Source organism: Myotis lucifugus, unplaced genomic scaffold (assembly GCF_000147115.1).
Source record: "Myotis lucifugus unplaced genomic scaffold, Myoluc2.0 scaffold_8, whole genome shotgun sequence".
In the NCBI taxonomy this organism is placed as follows: domain Eukaryota; kingdom Metazoa; phylum Chordata; class Mammalia; order Chiroptera; family Vespertilionidae; genus Myotis; species Myotis lucifugus.
Genome location: NW_005871056.1, coordinates 5,790,514 through 5,808,512, shown reverse-complemented (window position 1 = coordinate 5,808,512; position 17,999 = coordinate 5,790,514). Strand labels below are relative to the sequence as shown.

The 17,999-nt window shown below is 47.6% G+C and overlaps 1 protein-coding gene across 1 annotated transcript in view; it reads right to left on the bottom strand.

Annotated features, from left to right (window-relative positions):
• The window catches only part of BFSP2 (beaded filament structural protein 2), a 44,235-nt gene that overhangs the window by 10,956 nt on the left and 15,280 nt on the right, over positions 1–17,999 (bottom strand). Inside the window, exons 2-4 of the mRNA XM_006083708.3 lie at positions 14,803–14,885; positions 10,005–10,165; positions 9,424–9,587 (exon numbers count right to left, since the gene is read on the bottom strand). Of these exons, the coding sequence (XP_006083770.1) occupies positions 9,424–9,587; positions 10,005–10,165; positions 14,803–14,885 (408 nt within the window). The remainder of the gene's footprint in view (positions 1–9,423; positions 9,588–10,004; positions 10,166–14,802; positions 14,886–17,999) is intronic.

Genomic DNA, 17,999 nt, shown 5'->3' with positions numbered 1-17,999 from the left:
CTTGCTAATTATTTACATTTTATCATTATCTGTGCTACTGAGGTTTATCTACATTGATGATACCTGTGTGGTGGGAGTCGATGGTGTGTTCCTGCCCAACTCTTCCCAACTCATTCACATCATGTTATTAGTTTGAAATAAGGGTGAGAGTATTGACACCGTGGAAATTGGCAAACTCCACCAATCAGAGATTGAATTACTATTTTATGGGCTGTCTAGATTTTAAAAAGGGATGCATAGAATATTAACAGTGCAGATTAAACTTAAAAGTGGGTCCTGTCGGTAGCTGTTGCATTGGGAATAGCACAAAAATTAGCAAGAATATTTTTCCAATATTTGAAAACTATTATCTGATTCATAAAGAAGTTACATTATTGCCCAGCTGGTGTGGATCAGTGGTTGAGCATCTACCTATGAACCAGGAGGTTGCGGTTTGATTCCCAGTTGGGCACATGCCTGGGTTGCGGGCTTGATCCCCAGTGGGGGGTGTACAGGAGGCAGCTGATCAATGGTTCTCTCTCATCATTGATGTTTCTATCTCTCTCTCCTTCTTCCTTCCTATATTAAAAAAAAAGAAGTTTCATCATTGACAAATGAACTCATTAAGGTTAATGAAAATATCAACCAAAATTCACATCAGAGCTATCCTCATTCATCATTGTTGTGAGTGACTTTTTGTATAATCAGATATTAATAATCAAACATTTTCTGTAGTCTGATTTTATGATACTATTGCTGATGATATAAGTATAAAAACAGTTGGCGGGTTTTGCAAGAAATAGCAAGCCACATTGAAGTTACAGGTGTAAATGGGAAAGCAAAGTATTTTATCTTAAAATGTATGTTATTACTAAAATTAGATAAATAAAACATCAACCAAAAGTCTTTGCCACCTTGAAGTGGTATTGTGAATTTGATTGGCATGTAAATACATATGCTTACATTGCCCCCCCCGCCCCCCCGAGAGCAGTTGTGAAAGGTTGCCAGGACACCATGGGTGAGAGCCGGGCATGAGTGGAGGCCAAGCTCCATGGAGGGCATGTTTCAAAGCCCTGATGGGCGGGTCTGGGCTAGAGCTGCTGGCCAAGGCTATAGCCACAGAACCCATAGGATCTGTCCCTCCTCTCAGCCCAGACAATGAGTGGCTTGTCTTCAGTGGTACGTACTGGTGTCTGGAGGGTTGAATCCCTATGTCTTAGTGCCACTAGCAAGATGCTGTACCCAACTGTTTCCCAAACATTCCTGGACAACCAGCATAGTTTTTCACACATCTGAATGCTAATGAAACTGTTTTTATTTTAACCAATTCACTTTTTTTTCCCAATTTACTTTTTCTTTTAATTTTTATTTATGGATTTGAGAGCGAGAAAGAAGAAGGGATGGGGAAGAGAGAAAAAGAAAGAGAGGGAAACATCGATTTGTTGTTCCACTTATATATGCATTCATTGGTAGATCCTTGTATGTGCCCTGACCGGGGATCAAACCCACAACAACCTTGGAGTATTGGGATGACACTCTAACCAACGGAGCTACCTGGCCAGGGCTTCACGTTTTCTTTGTAAATAAACATTTATAACATGGAAATTGTAAATCTGTTCTCAAATTTTAATGTGCATCGGCACCATCTGGGGGTTCTTGTAAAATCCAAGTCCCGATGCTGGAGATCCTGAGGGGCCCAGGAATCTGCATGTAAAACTGCCATGAGATGCCTGGTCCATGGAAGCAAATGTGTAGATCAGCACAGAAACCGACAGAACTGCTTTACTTGCCATACATAGACGGTAACTGAAACAGTTCATCATCTTAAAACAAATCACCTGGAGGGGTGGGTAGGGGCTGGGAGGAGGGAGAGGGGAGAGGGGGGTGGGAGATATCTGTAATACTATCAGCAATAAAAAATATATTTAAAAGTGAAAAAAAAAACACCCAAACAACGACAACAACAACAACAAAACCCCACCCAAATCACTATTATTTTATTCTAGCAAATACTGCCTGCCAAGCAGCTGAATCCCAGAGCCCGCTTTCTCTTTGTTGAGAGGCGAGATTAACAAGTATATGAGAAGTGATAATGACCCACTGGCACCAAAGGACACTTCCTTATACAGTTTACTTAAGATTGAAAGAGAAAAAGAAATTAACTTGATCACTATGGATGTCAGTGCCATTTTATATCATGCCTCCTACTTTCTGAAACCTGCTTTCCACATCCTCGCCCTTCATCTGGGAACAGTTAAGCGCTTGAACTCACCTAGAAGTATTACATGTCCTTCTCCAGTGGCTTTTTAGATTTATGCTTTCTAGTTATTGCAATAACTCTATTTCTATTTCCATTTCAACCCAGTGCCTCCGGATTTCTCCTCGCAGACCACACAGTAGATGTGCGATTCCAGACCCCGAGGCTAGGAAGGCAGGGCTGTTTGGTTGCTCTGTGCAGTTGCTAGGATGTGTAATGAGATTCAAATATGTTGGTCCCCAGGCCTTCAAGCCAGCTTGAAACCTTGGCCCCACCGCGCAGGAGCTGGACTGCCCGTGGTTGCACTCCGTCTATATTTCTGGGGGCAGGAGAGCATGTGGACATTTTGAAATATGGGAAAAAACTTCAAATTAAAAAAAAATTTCAATTACATGTTCATGTCGCTGCCTGTGAAGGATGGATGCGAGAGAAGAAAGGCAGCATGCTTTCGAGTGAGTCAGAACGGAGCAGGTGAGAGTCTCCAAATGGAGGGGGAAAAGCCATCTCCAAACCCAACCCACCTTTCGGAGTAGCACTGCCATTTCCCAAAACGTCCTTGGCAATGACCTGGAGGCGGAAGAAATGCCACTGTGCAGTGTGAGGGGAGGGGGGAGCTTGGAGGAGGCAGAGTGGAGAGGCACCAGGCAGGTGTGTGCTCAGCAGCACGTACACAGGCTGCACGGGCAGGGGCTGGAACGTGTGTGTCCTGCCTGGCCCTGAGCAGGCGCTGTGTGGGGTTCAGAAGCTCTCTGGGTTTTGTAAGGTGAAACACAGCCACGCTCCGCTGCAGAGCACAACTGACTGCTTTGTTCTAAGTGTCTTGGCCTCCCAGGATCGTAGTAACCTCGTTATATTCACTGTCCTGGAGAAAGACAAGGCAATGGAGCCCTGGGGGTACCGGGTTCCCAGTCTAGTATCACAGAGCACCAGTATCCCGCGGGGAAGGCACAGGGCCTTGGTTTGGAAAGATCCTCACAGAGCCCGGCATAGGCATGTAGCCCCTCGGACATTCTACAAGATGTCACTGCTTGTTCTTTTATTCTTTTAATCCTCAACTGAGGACATGGAGAGAGAGAGAGAGAGAGAGAGAGAGAGAGAGAGAGAGAGAGAGAGAGAGATTGGTTGCCTCCCCCATGCATCTGAGCAAGCAGGGCCCGGAATCAAACCCATAACCCTTTGGTGCACTGACCATTGAGCCAGACAGGGCACGTTTGTTCATTAAGAAAACGAATCATTGTTCCCCACTCCACGCAATCTGTGTAGGGCAGCCTGGCAGTGAGGGTGTCAGTTCAGGGAGGGGCTATATAGTGAATCTGACAGGCTCAGTGACTGGAAAGTAGCCTTGTGGGATGATTTGATCATAAATTCCTAACTGAGCAGGTCACGGTGGTAGTCACACCCCAGGCATGTAACTCCCTTAATAAAAGGTTTGTCTTTGTTCTGAGCCCTGTCCATTGTTCTTGCTCATCTAGGTTAACAGCCCTTTGAGATGCCAAAGGAATCCTCTTTTCCAGACCCCCTAGGGGGAACAAGATCTTGTTGCATCCTTATACACCTTCACTATTTGCAGTACATGTTCAAGGTTAACAATCATTACTTTTAATGCTACATCCATTCCATGTTATTCCATTTGATGACGGCTGTAAAAACCCTTTCTTAACAAAGGTTACAGAGGCAGCCTGAGGTAATGTAAAAGAAGTACTATGTATCTCTCCATTTTTCTTTTTATGGAATCATAGAGATTTCCCCACCTTGCCTTCTCCAGCCTCCTTAATCTACCATCAGTGGATTTCATGGAATCCTCCTTATTTCCCTTCTTTGGTTCAAATGCATAAAAAGAACTGCAACACTGCCATTTCCATAGCATTTCCTCATTCCATTGAGATCTTGCTTTTGGGGAGGTCCTCAGTTTGGCTCAAATAAACTCATACATTTTTTTTTTTTCTATAGGCTTGGACATTCTTATGTCAACAGTAAGAAAGCATGGTTTGAATCATAGCTCGGCGACTTGGGTCAGTTACTTAACCTCCCTGTGCCTCAGTTCCTTCCTCTATAAAATGGGTAAAATCACAATCCTATGTCACATTGAGAAGATTATATGAGGAAACACCTATCAAGGACTTAGCTCACGGCCTGGCACCTGGAAAGTGCTCACTCCATGCTTTGCCGGCACTGCTTTCACCGCACATCCCTTCCTGCCTTGTGGAAGGTGGTCTTTCTCTCCGTTGCCTCCCGCCTGCACCCCAGCCAACCTCCACATCAGATTGTGAGTACCCTCTGGGCAGGGACAACTTCTCAGTCACCCCTCTATCCTCTCTGACGTGGCTTTTTATACCCAGCACATGCTCGACTACACTTACTGAAGGTCTACGACATGTGCCAGGCACATGCTGGAGACCAAAGAAGAGGAAGATGCCCAGCCGGTGTGGCTCAGTGGTTGACCATTGACCTATGAACCAGGAGGTTGCGGTTTGATTACCAGTCGGGCACATGCCCGGATTGTGGGCTCGATCCCCAGTGGGGGTGTGCAGGAGGCAGCCGATTGATGATTCTCTTTCATCATTGATGTTTCTATCTCTCCCTCTCCCTTCCTCTCTGAAATAAATAAAAATATATTTTAAAAAAAAGAAGAATAGAACTACCATATCTTCTAGCTATTTTACTTTGGGGTATTTATCTAAAGAATATGAAAACACTAATTCGAAAGGATATGTGCACCCTCATGTTCACTGCAGCATTATTTACAATAGCCAAGATAAGGAAGCAGCCTAAGTGTCTATCTATGGGTGAATCGATATAGAATGGAATATGAATCAGCCATCGGAAAGAACAAATTCTCGCCATTTGCAACAACATGGATAGACCGTGAGGGCATGATGCTAATTGAAATAAGCCAGATGGAGAAAGACAAATACCATATGATTTCACTTATACGTAAAAATCTAACCCCCCAAAACAAACAAACAAACAAATAAAACCGATCTCATAGATACAGAAAACAGGTTGTTGGTTAACAGAAGGAGAGAGGGTTTAGGGGGTGGGTGATATGAGCAAAAGGGTCAACTGTGTGGTGATGGATAGTAACTGGACTTTTGGTGGTGATCACTGTGTACAGATGTCGAATTATAATATTGATTATACAGCTGAAACTTATGTAAAGTTATAAACCAATTTTATCTCAAGTAAAAAAATAAAAGGACTTGGCAGATAAGTGGTAGGAAGTGCTGATGGCATCCACCTTTACCCCTCAGGCCTTATCATGTTAGTTCTCCGGGCTTCCTTTTGCTGCCGGTTCTGCACCTCTGCCTGAGTGCTTTCTCCAAAGACAGAAGGGTCCCTCTGCTAGCACACGGCAGAGGCCTGATGGAGCTGGTGCTAGTACCCCACTTCCTTGCCTTCCCCTCTCCTGTATTCTGTTCTGCTCCCCAGAACCCCCATGGGGTACGTTCCAGGCTCCCACAGTGGTAGCTGGTTGGATAACATACTCTTTGTTGAGTCCCTTCTCTGCTCCTTCTTCTCCTGGTATATTGGTACTCTCTCCCCCTCCCTCAACGTCCCAAGTAAACTACCCCCACTTCTCCACTTCAATATTTGTCTCAGGATCCGTTTCTGGGGGAACCTAAACAAAGACATACATTCATCATGTCCATGAATGTTCAGCCTCCCAGCTGTAAGGGAATTAAATACACGTCTGTCTTCTCTCTGCAAAAGGTTTCAAAAGCCGGGCGTGCTAAGCCATTTCACATTTACGCTTTGCGGCCAAGACACGGACAAGAGGTGCTCAGGATGGGCAGATGTCAGCCCCCAGGGCCTGCCTGCAGCTGACAAAACTATTGACCGGAGGACTTCTGGCTGTCAGTTCTGATCTCTGTTGACGGCCAGAGGAATTCGCTCCTTCTGCAAATATTTTCAGAGCTCGGCCTCTCTGCGAGAGGCTCAGGCAGCATCGGCCGAACGTACACAAGTGCTGTGTGTGTTCTCTGAGATGTGGCTTTCAGACGACTCCATAAAAAAGACGCGAATGAGTCGGTTCAGAATGAATGTTTGAATTACTGTTGGGCTGGTGATGATTCTCAAGAGGGTGAGGGGTGGACAGTAATGACCAAGTTTTTTCTTTTTCTTTTTCACACTAGGCAGGATACACTCCTGTTCATTACAATGCCCCTCCCCCCTTTCGCAAAGAAATAAACACTCCAGTGCGTGTGCACCCAGGAGCGTTGGGACAGAAGCAAGGCTGCAAACTGCTGGGCCACCGAGATTTAGCTTTGGGGGCAGAGCCAGGGAGAAATAACAGCCCCAGGCAGAGACAAGGTCCCTAGACCTAGAGCTGAGCCGGGAGAACTAAATGAAGCCACACCCACCCACCCAGCGAGTGCCCGCTGCCCGCCCTGGGCCTCCGTCTCCCCACCTCTAAGGTGAGGGGGTGGAAATGGATGGCTTCTAGGGTCATTAGTGATAAATATTCAGGACTCTCCTAAAGAAGAAGGAATGGACCCAAATCGAATCTACGGTTGGGTTTTGCTTTCCCTCTGTGTTATTCACCTCTCACCAGGTTGGGTGGGGCTGCATTTTGTGGGGTTATCGGGCACTATTTGCCATAAAAGTGTTTGTAGTTACCTGGTCAAGGAACTAAAGGTTAGAAAGAAGAGAAGCTGTAGAAGGGGGGTTGGAGGGGGGGCAGCGGGGAAATGGAAGGTGTTTTCTGGGCTGGAGAACATTGAAGGCTCCAGAATTGGTGAAGACCCAGCTGGGAATGTTCCTATCAGTCCTTGGGGCAGGGGAGTGAAGGGGGCAGGAGAGGACAGAAAGTGAAAGGTCCTCCTGGTTTTCTTGTGGAGGGTTTTATCTATCTCATGGTTCTCAACCCTGGCCGTGCATTAAATCATGCAGCTTAGCCAAAACCGGTTTGGCTCAGTGGATAGATCGTCGGCCTGCGGACTGAAAGGTCCCAGGTTCAATTCCGGTCAAGGGCATGTACCTGGGTTGCGGGCACATCCCCAGTGGGAGATGTGCAGGAGGCAGCTGATCGATGTTTCTCTCCCATCGATGTTTCTAACTATCTATCTCTCTCCCTTCCTCTCTGTAAAAAATCAATAAAATATATTTTTAAAAAAAATCACGCAGCTTACAGAACTACAAAGCCCTGGCTGGGTAGCTCAGCTGGTTGGAGCATCGTCGCAAAGCACCAAGGTTGCGGGTTCGATCTCTGGTCTAGGTACACACAGGAATCAACTAGTGAATGCATGCCTGGGTGGAACAACAAATTGCTCTCAAATTGCTCTCTCTCTTTTCCTCCCTCTCTCCTACCTCTCTGAGAGAGAGAGAGAGAGAGAGAGAGAGAGAGAGAGAGAGAGAGAGAGAACGAACCCGGCTGGTGTGTGTACCTCAGTGGTTGAGTATTGACTCATGAACTAGGAGGTCAGGGTTCTATTCCAGGTCAGGACACATGCCCAGGTTTCAGGCTCGATTCCTAGTAAGGGGCGTGCAGGAGGCAGCCAATCAATGATTCTCTCCCATCATTGATGTTTCTTTCTCTCTATCCTTCTCCCTTCCTCTTTCTGAAATCAATAAAAAAGGGGGGGGGAGAGAGAGAAAGAGAGAGGGGGAGAGAGAGAGAGAGAGAGAGAGAGAGAGAGAGAGAGAGAGAGAGAACCACAAAGTCCCTCTCCTCCTTCTGATTTACTTGGTTCTGGATGGGGCCTGGGCGTGGGCCCTTTTGAAAATGCTCTGACATAGTTCTGTGCAGCCAGGGTAGAGAAGCGCTCCATGGCAACCCAGGACGCAGGAGCAGCCCCCTCGCCTTGCCTCACGTGGCTGCCTTAGTTCTCACACTTCCTTCACGCTGTCCTCCCTCTTCTGCCCTTTCCATCCTCTGCCTCAAAATCCCAGTCATCCATGGGTAGGGGATGGAGAAGGAAGAAACCCTGTGCATTCTATTTCTGGTTAATGCCTTTATTATTTACGAAGTTTAATAAAAATCATTTTCTTCCCTGAATAGAATTCATACGACTTAAGAAAAACTCAAGAAATACTCAAAAGCAAGAAAAACATTTCACAGTGTTCGACAGGCCCCTCACTCAAAGACAACCACCACTAGCACCATGAATGCTGTAGTGTTTTCTTTCTAATCTTTCCGTGATGCCTACTTTCTCTGTTTGAATGCTTTACCCTACTGTATACACCAGGGTGGGCACACTGTAGCCCGCAGGCCAAATCCAGCCCACCTCCTGTTTCTGTAAATAAAGTTTTATTGGCACACAGCCATGCTCACTTGTGACTTATTGTCTCCAGCAGCTTTCACATCACAGTGGCAGAACTGAATATTGCGACAGAGGCCATTTGGCCCAGAAACCTAAATATCTACTGTCTTGTTCTTTGCAGAAAATGCTTTTGGCCCTGGTATACACCACTCTGCACTCTCACGCTTATTGCATGCGTATTTCCCAGGTTGTTATAAATGCTTCACAAATATCACTTCCCATAACTGTCTGATACGTCATTGCACGGTTGGTCTTTATCCTATTATTAAACATTTATGTGTTATTTCCCCAAACGTTTTCACTCTTGTAATGAATGCATCCGTGAGTACACTTGGATGTACACTTTGCTTGCATTTTCAATGATGTCTTTAGGACAGTGTCCAGATTATTCAACCGGTAGGTAGGGGCAGTATAAGACTCTTGATTCATATCACCAAATTCCTTATGCAAATGGGTCATAGAAGTGCTTCCTGAAATATAGGTGAAAACCTCCTTCTCTACACACTCACCAGCAGTATTATTATTATTATTATTATTATTATTATTATTACTAGAGGCCTGGTGCATGCATTCATGCACGGGTGGGGTCCGCCCTGCCCTGCCCCAATCAAGACGATTGGGGCTGGGCCGGCCAGGGGGAGAGCCTGTGGACAGTTGGCCGGCCGGCCCCACCCCCTGGTTGAACTCCTGGTCGAGAGGGGACAATTTGCATATCAGCCTTTTATCATATAGGATAGGATTATTCCATTTTAAACATTTTCTGTTTTTAGACAGGCAAACAACAAACTGTTATCTTAATATGCATTTCCTGTATGTCCACTGGGACCGAGACAGCTGCACTTGTTCCTTCGCACGTTGACCGCTTTTCCTCTTTGCTTGGCCTCCTTCCGCACAGGGCAGAGTGGAGGTGCGGGCCCTACCTCTCACCTTGGCTTGGAGCAAGGCTCCTGCTTCCACCCGGTTCTTTTCGACATCTCTCTCCCAGTGAATTCTGATCGCCTCAAGGACATCATCCAGACCAGCGCCCAGGGGGACGTCCACCTGTTCCAGCTCAGACTGGTCCTGAAGCCTTTTGAGTATGAGACATCTTGCTAGCCTGACCCCTACATTGGGACTGAAAGCATTTTACCAGCCCTGGGCAAGTGACATGGAGAGGCCCAGGTGAGCTACCATCACCTATGTTTTCTTTTATTATTATTTTTATTGATTTTTAGAGAGAGAGAGAGGAAGGGAGAGGGAGAGAGAAAAACATTGATGTGAGAGCAGAACATTGATTAGCTGCCTCCTATACCCCCTTCTCCTCGGGCACCTCCCCCCCCCCCCCACACACACACTGAGGATCGAGCCCGCAACCCCTGCATGTGCCCTGACCGGAATTGAACCAGCAACCTTTTGGTGCATGGGACGATGCCCAACCCATTGAGCACACCAGCCAGGGCCCATCACCTGTGTTTTGAAGCTCGGCCAGACAGGTGAATATAGCCAACCCAGCGTCAGCCCAGCCCCACCTACCTCTTCATAGCTCCTTGTCAGAAAGCCAAGCTCTTCTTTCAGGCTTTCTATTTGACTTTCCAGATCAATTGTTGTCAAATTAGCTTCATCGATGACTTTATAGAGAGAGTTAATTTCGTCTTCCGCGGCCTTTCGAAATGGCTGCTCATTTTCATATCTGCAGATAAAGGAACTTAATCAGCATAGCTAGGTGACCGAAAAGAGAAAATAATCTATATATATAAAAGGCTAAGTGTTCGTCTGACCGGTAGCTATGACGTGCACTGACCACCAGGGGGCAGACGCTCAATGCAGGAGCTGCCGTGACCCACACTGGCCATTTAAAAATAAACGGTACCATGAATCTGGTGCCGACAAATCAACACTCGGCTTCCTCCAAGCGGGACACAGGCCCCACCACCACCCTGTAATGAGAGCCCACCAAATCGCAGCCGAAGTTGCCGAGACCTCATGGCGCAAAATGCAGCCCACAGCCCAGCCTAGCCTGAAAAGGTCACTGTGGGCGCCAGGTAATGACATCACATAGCAACACCTGGCATCCTCTCCCTAGCAACTAGCCTCCTTGGAATTTCTTCAGCCCAGAAACCTGACTTGCTTTATAGCCAGGTGGAAACATTTTACAGTTTAACCAAATGTTTGTGAAGCTTTTTTCCGTGCCTCATCTCATTTGATCCTCACAGAAGTCCTGGAGTAGGTAGATAGGAGACACGGTGGAAACCAATTTTCTTTTCATTAGCCAGAAAACAGAGATTTAAAAAGTTTAGAAACTTGACCCGACTGAAAAGAAGAAATGGTGGACCTTGAAAATGACTTCAGGTTTTCTCACTGTGCAGAACATAGTCAAACACTGCTGCAGTTAAACATTTTACCCTTTGTTCTCCCTGCGTGATCTACAATAATAATCTGCTTCGTGTTGATATTGCTGTGTTGCTGACAATTACCTGAAAGAGAAGTTGGGGTGCGTCACTGGGCTGGAAAAAGTTTAGCGAAATCGGAAAGCAGGTCTAATTAAGCAAGTTTATTCTATATCTATAAAAGGCTAAGTTGACTCCTGCATGTGTGATACATATAAAGCTCTCACTGGCGCCAGTCGCATGTGTGTGTTTCGGTCTGTCATTGTCGATTGTGAATTTGGTTGGTACTTCTATTATAGAGAAAGGGCGAATAGCGATATTAAAATATTTCTTCTAATTAATTTCCTTTCCATGTGCACAATCCGTGCACCGGGCCACTAGTCAGATTATGAATGTCACCAACAGGCCAATTGTGTGCTAGTTTACAGTGAATGTTAGAGATCACTTTTCCAGCAGCTTCAAGGACATGGTGAATGCAACTGTTGCATATTGATTTGTTACAATGAGAATAACTCTTGTCAACTTCTGATAACCTGGCTTAACGCGGGGCTGGCCTTAAGGGGCACTGGAAGCATGGGCCTCTAGGGTGAGTTCAGGAGTTCAGGGGTCAGGCACCGTCATCACCCTTCCCACCTGAAGATCCTTTAGCACCTGTTACCGAGACTCTGCCAGGTACCGAGCTATGTACCAATGACCCCAAAATGAAGAGTGTGGTTTCTATCTCCAAAGAGCCCACATGGAACTTCAGGACCATGGCTGCCAACTCAAATGCCTCCAGGGGCCAAGTGGCCTGTGTAGGTGAGGGACCAGGGCCAGGTCTGGGCAGCAGAGATGACGGTTTGTATTTCACCTAAAGGGGCGCTGCTGCTCAGCTCCTTCCGTCACTGCTGAGTGGGGAGGGCATGCCGTTTCTCCTCAAGGAAATGGGAAAGCTGGATTTAGAGGTGAAATACCCAGAGCTGTCAAACTCACAACTTATTCAATAACACACATGCTCACACACGTGCACACACTCACGGGAGTCTGAAAGTGCCCACTCTGAGCTCTTCCCATCTCTGGTTTACACATGGCCTTCTTTCTAAAAACTACCCAGCATCTTTGCCAATGTCTCCCCGTGTCACTCCTTTCCTTCCAAGGCCTTCTCCCCAGCTGTGCCACTCAGCCAACGTTCACAGCTTACCTTAACCCACTCACGGAAAGGAGAAATCTCACACTCCTCATTCCAGAAAGCATCTTAGTGTCTTGGAATTTTAAAGGGACTTTAGCATTCAACTATTCTAACTCCTACCCAGTGACAGTCCCTTGATGGCATTCTTTTTTTTTTAATATATATTTTATTGATTTTTTACAGAGAGGAAGGGAGAGGGATAGGGAGTTAGAAACATTGATGAGAGAGAAACATCGATCAGCTGCCTCCTGCACACTCCCCACTGGGGATGTGCCCGCAACCAAGGTACATGCCCTTGACCGGAATTGAACCCGGGACCCTTCAGTCCGCAGGCCAATGCTCTATCCACTGAGCCAAACCAGTCAGGACTTGATGGCATTCTTGATAAGTGATCACGTAGCCTCTGCTTGAATACTTCCAGCGACAGGCAACTCATCACCACTCAAGGCCACCATTCCATTTTTGGACAGTTCTACTTATTGTAAATCCCCGCCCCCCTCCCCCCCCCCCCGAGAGCTTAAATCTCCATCCTTTTTTATATTTTATTGATTTTTACAGAGAGGAAGGGAGAGGGATAGAGAGTTAGAAACATTGATGAGAGAGAAACATCAATCAGCTGCCTCCTGTACACCCCCCACTGGGGATGTGCCCGCAACCAACGTACATGCCCTTGACCGGAATTGAACCTGGAACCCTTCAGTCTGCAGGACGATGCTCTGTCCACTGAGCCAAACCGGTCAGGGCTAAATCTCCATTCTTATACGAATCTGCCAAGTACTGGGTTCCATCCTTTGGAACAACCAAAATCAGTCTAATTCTTCCTTCTGACAATCCCACAAGTATTTACTAGTAGAGGCTGTCTCTTCTGTTACTCTCTCATTTCCCCTCCCCACCGCCCACCTCTCCAAGCCTTTGTTCCTCAGGTTATACCTTCCCAGTTCCTTCCTCTATTCTTGACATAAATTGGTTTCCACATCCCTCATCATGGAGGGCAGGGGCTAGGACAGTGATGGCGAACCTTTTGAGCTCGGCGTGTCAGCATTTTGAAAAACTCTAACTTAACTCTGGTGCCGTGTCACATATAGAAATTTTTTGATATTTGCAACCATAGTAAAACAAAGACTTATATTTTTGATATTTATTTTATATATTTAAATGCCATTTAACAAAGAAAAATCAACCAAAAAAATGAGTTCGCGTGTCACCTCTGACACACGTGTCATAGGTTCGCCATCACTGGGCTATGACCTTTCCCTCTTTGTATCCTCAGCACCCAGCTCCAGACTCCAGACATATCTGTGGGATGATTATAAATGCTCTAATTGGTCTTACCCCCTTCTTAAAATGTGATACAGAACGCAAAACTCCAGAGTCCCGTGGGACTGTCTGCCCTTTGTTCAATCCTTTTAATGCTCTTCAGCATGGACCCTAAGATTTGCTTTGTGGGTTTTGTTGGCTTGTATGTTTGTTCGTTTGATCTGGACCAGCTGTATTTGCTGCTGACTAATATTGGGTTTCCCCCTGAGCATTTTTCTCAAGAGCTGCTTTAAGCCCAGCTTCCCGGTCCTCCCCGGGGCACCTGGTATTTGAGCCACAAAGTAGGAGCTCATATTTATTCTCTTTCAGTGGCCTTGGGCCATTGTTCCAATGTGTTGGGATCATCTTGAACCCTGATTCTGTCACTCTACTCTTCACCCCCCTCCTGGTTTGTATCTTCTGCTGTTTGGCCACACCTGCTTCCAGGCACCTTGCAGTTAAAAGTAGTAAATGAAAGAATGCAGGACGGAGCCCGGTGGCATCCATCAGAGACCTCCCTCAGGGCGGACCTGCATCTTGGATCGGCACTTGGGAGACGGTTTCTAAAGCATTTTTCTAGTGTTTTATGTGTAGGATTAACTTTTCTATCCAAGTGTATTCTTTATGAAGATTGTATTCTTCTTTTGTTTTGTTAATCCTCGCCCGAGGATATTTTCCCATTGAGTTTTAGAGGATGGAAGAGAGCGGGGGAGATACACAGAGAAACACGGATGTGAGAGAGACACACATCAGTTGGTTGCCTCCCAACCAGGGCCGAGGATTGAGCCTGCAACCAAGTCACATGCCCTTGACCGGAACCGAACCTGGGACCCTGCAGGCCGATGCTTGATTCATTGAGCCAAACCGGCCAGGGTGAAGGATTGTGTTCCTATCAACACTTCCTCCTTTTGGGAACAAGTCCTGTCCTTCCAGCGAAATGAAAACCCACCCCTGTGACTGGGCTTGGGCCCTGCTGCTCCAGGTTGGAAGAGTCCCCAGGGGCCTCCGGAGCCCTGCTTGGCTCACCTCTCCAGGGAGCCTGGTCCCTCCGGGATGTGGTCCATTCAGCAAACTCTCTGAGCCCTCGGGACCATGTTTGTGTCTGTAAGGAGGGTCCGGGCCTGACCATCTTGGCCACCATTCAATGACACACGTGCTCACACACGTGCACACACACACTCATGGGAGTCTGAACGCGCCCACTCTGAGCTCTTCCCATCTCTGGTTGACACAGGGCCTTCTTTCTAAGAACTACCCAGCATCTTTGCCAATGTCTCCCCCTGTCACTCCTTTCCGTCCATGGCCTTCTCCCCAGCTCTGGATTCTCCCCGGACTGTTTCCCCACCCCAGCCTTCCATGTGGCCGGAGGAGAAAGCTGCAGACGCCAGAGAGCATTACCCGAGTCCCCAAGAGTCTGGAGGTAACGGGGGGAGGGGTGGTCGTTGGGGGGGGCTCCCCCCTGTGGCAAAACATTACCTGTCTTTAAAGGCATCCGCACCCGCCTGGATGTTCTCCGTCCGCAGCACGAGCCGGGCGTTTTCCAAGACGGCCTCGCCCACCTGGAACAGTCACACAGCAGAGCAAGGTCACAGCAAGGCCAGCCCTCTCCTCGCAGAGACTCCTGCCGGGCACAGGGGCTCTGGGCACCTCTGTGTCCCTCTTGGAAAAGGGGGGGCGGAGGAGAAAGCTCAGAACCAGGATGCATTTTTTCTTTTCTTATCGTCACCTCAAGACATGTTTTTATTGATTTTAGAGAAAAAGGAAGGGAGAGAGAAACATCGATGTGGTAGAGAAACATCCATCGGTTGCCTCGGGAATCAAACCCGCAACCAGTTGGTGTTCAGGACAACACTCCAACCAACCGGCCACGTGGCCAGGGCAGGATCTGGATGTTTTGTGTTTTTTAAAAAAATATATATTTTATTGAGTTTTTACAGAGAGGAATAGATAGTTGGAAACATCGATCAGATCGATCTGCTGCCTCCTGCACATTCCCTACTGCGGATGTGCCCGCAACCAAGGTACATGCCCTTGACCGGAATCGAACCTGGGACCCTTGAGTCCGCAGGCCGACCCTCTATCCACTGAGCCAAACCGGTTAGGGCAGGATCTGGATGTTTTTAAAGCGCTTTAGAGTTGGATTTTTGGAGCAAAAAGATCACTCCATGGTAGACTTGTTCACAGCCTTCCTGCTTTACTGTTGATTAGTACCAACCAGGGGCTTATTCAAGCCTCAAGTGGAGGCTAATTATAGGCTCTGACTTGCCAAAGTGCAGCTGGCTGGCTGGGTTCCCCATCCCCTTCACGGACGGAATCCTGAAATGACCCGCAGTCCACCATACGGCCACAGAGGGCCCTTCATGGTTCCCCTGCAGGCACCCAGCCCAGCAGGGGCTACGTCCTCTCTGGTGTTAGCAGTGGCACTGCCATCCCAGCGGTAGGAAGGGCCAGGCAGGCAGCGTGGTGAGGGCTGGGCCTTGGCTGAGGTTGAGCCTGGGCTGAGGACTGGGATGGGGCCACGTCCAAAAGCAAAGCTTGGAGCCTGCAGTGGGACAGGGAACATCTTTGTTTCTACCTGGGAAAGCTTCATGAAATCCTCGCTGGGGCTGAGGATAGCAAAGGGGGAGGAAAGGGAAGTGCCTGGCCCATGGCCTGGTGGAACTGGCTGGTAGTGAGAGCAGATAGTAAATATTCCAGGAGTTCTGTGAGCTGGTTGTGAAACACAGCCGTCATGAAAATTTTAATTGTGTGAACTTACAACTAAATACATTATTTCAAAAACACAGGTGATACTCAAAATGCAAATGTCATAAAAACTCACCGCTTCCTAATTATTTTACTAGGTGTTACTGTCATCTCTGCATATATAAGGGTGTGCTCAACCCTTCATCCAGTGACAGCATGTTGTTAGCTTGATATCAGCCATGGTGGGAATATTTACACCAGGGCAATTGGCAAACTGTTTTATGCCTGGATTGCTGATTGTGAAACACTCACTGACTGAGCCCCACATTCTATTAAATACTTAATATTCATGACTTTGCTAAATGCCCTGGCACCCCTCTGAGGTGGATTTTCAGCACACCCATCTTATAGATAAGGAAGCTGAGGCTCAGAGAGCTTAAGTAAGTTGCCCCAAATCACATGGCTGGAGAGTGGCAGGGGCAGAATGCCGAACCAGGTCAATGTGATTGCATATGTTGTCATCAGCTTTGGGAACTGAAAGGCACATCAGAATCCAGAGAGACTGCTGTGGAGGATTGCTTTCTGTCTTCCTCCTGTGACGTAGAGCAGCCAGGGCTACAGGTTCCTAGCTGGGCTACATCATGAAGATAAAGACGTGTCTTCCCTGGTGGTTATGAAAATGCTGAGCAAACCAAACCAAACCAAACCACAGCCTGCGCATGGGGCCTGGGAAGGCTAGCAGAGGAGGCCCTCTCCTCCTCCTCCTCCTCCTTCTGCCTAATATAGAGCCAGAAATCCTACCCTCAAGGCGACATGACGTAATGCCAGGCCTCCTGTTAAAACCAGACACTTTGCCACGGCAGCAATAGTGCGAATTGCAGTGTGAGATTGGGTGGCTTGGGGCCTATCTCCTCAGCAGCATGTTTTATTTTTATTTATTTATTTATGAGAGAGAGAGAGAGAGAGAGAGAGAGAGAGAGAGAGAGAGAGAATTTGTTGTTCCACTTACTCATGCATTATTTGGTTGATTCTTCTATGTGCCCTGACCCTCCCAGCAACCTTGGTGTATCTGGATGATGCTCCAACCAATTGAGCTACTCAGCAGTATTTTAAAAGAGTCACCAAAGTCTCACTAGAGTGAGAAACAGGAGACCCCTTCAAAGCAAAAATGCAGCCGAGGAGAACGGTTGAGGACCAGGAGCATGGGGGTCAGAGGTCATGGCAGGCTCCCATTAGTTCCGAGAGGGACGGTGCGGAAGGGGAAAGGGCAGGCTGCTGACCACTGGCCTCTGTCGGCTCAAACTGCTCACCGTCTTCCCTGCCCCTCCACGCGGAGGCTTCCTCAGCAGGCCTTGCACCTGTGGTTCCCAAAGTGTGGTCCCTGGTCCAGCAGCAGCACCACCTCAAAACTTGTCAGAAATGCAACTTCTCAGACGCTAACCCTCTGCAAGTGGGGCCCAACCACCTGTTGTAACAAGGTTTCTAGGGGCTTACAAGGTGCACTAGACTCGGAGAACCCCTACTTTGCACCAACCTGCCTCCAGGCCTGCTCATGTCACCTCCCAGGGGAAGTCCTCCAGGTCCTCGTCTGTGTGGTGGCCTGGATCCAGAACACCTGATTTTACCACCTCACACCTCTTGCCCTTCCACCTGAGAAACCCACCCCACTTTAAAGCTCATCTCAAACACGGCTGCCTCTGGAAAGCTTTTATCTAAAGATACATTTTTATTGGTTTCAGAGAGGAGTGAACAGAGAGAGAGATAGAAACATCAATGATGAGAGAGAATCATTGATCAGCTGCCTCCTGCACACCCCACACTGAGTTTGAGCCCACAACCTGGGCATGTGCCCTGCCTGGGAAGCGAACGTGACTTCCTGGTTCCTGGGTCGATGCTCAAGCACTGAGCTATGCTGGCTGGGCTCGGGGAAGCCTTCTGATCCATCCACCCCCGAATTCTCGCCTTCATCAGCACATGACTGTTTCCTG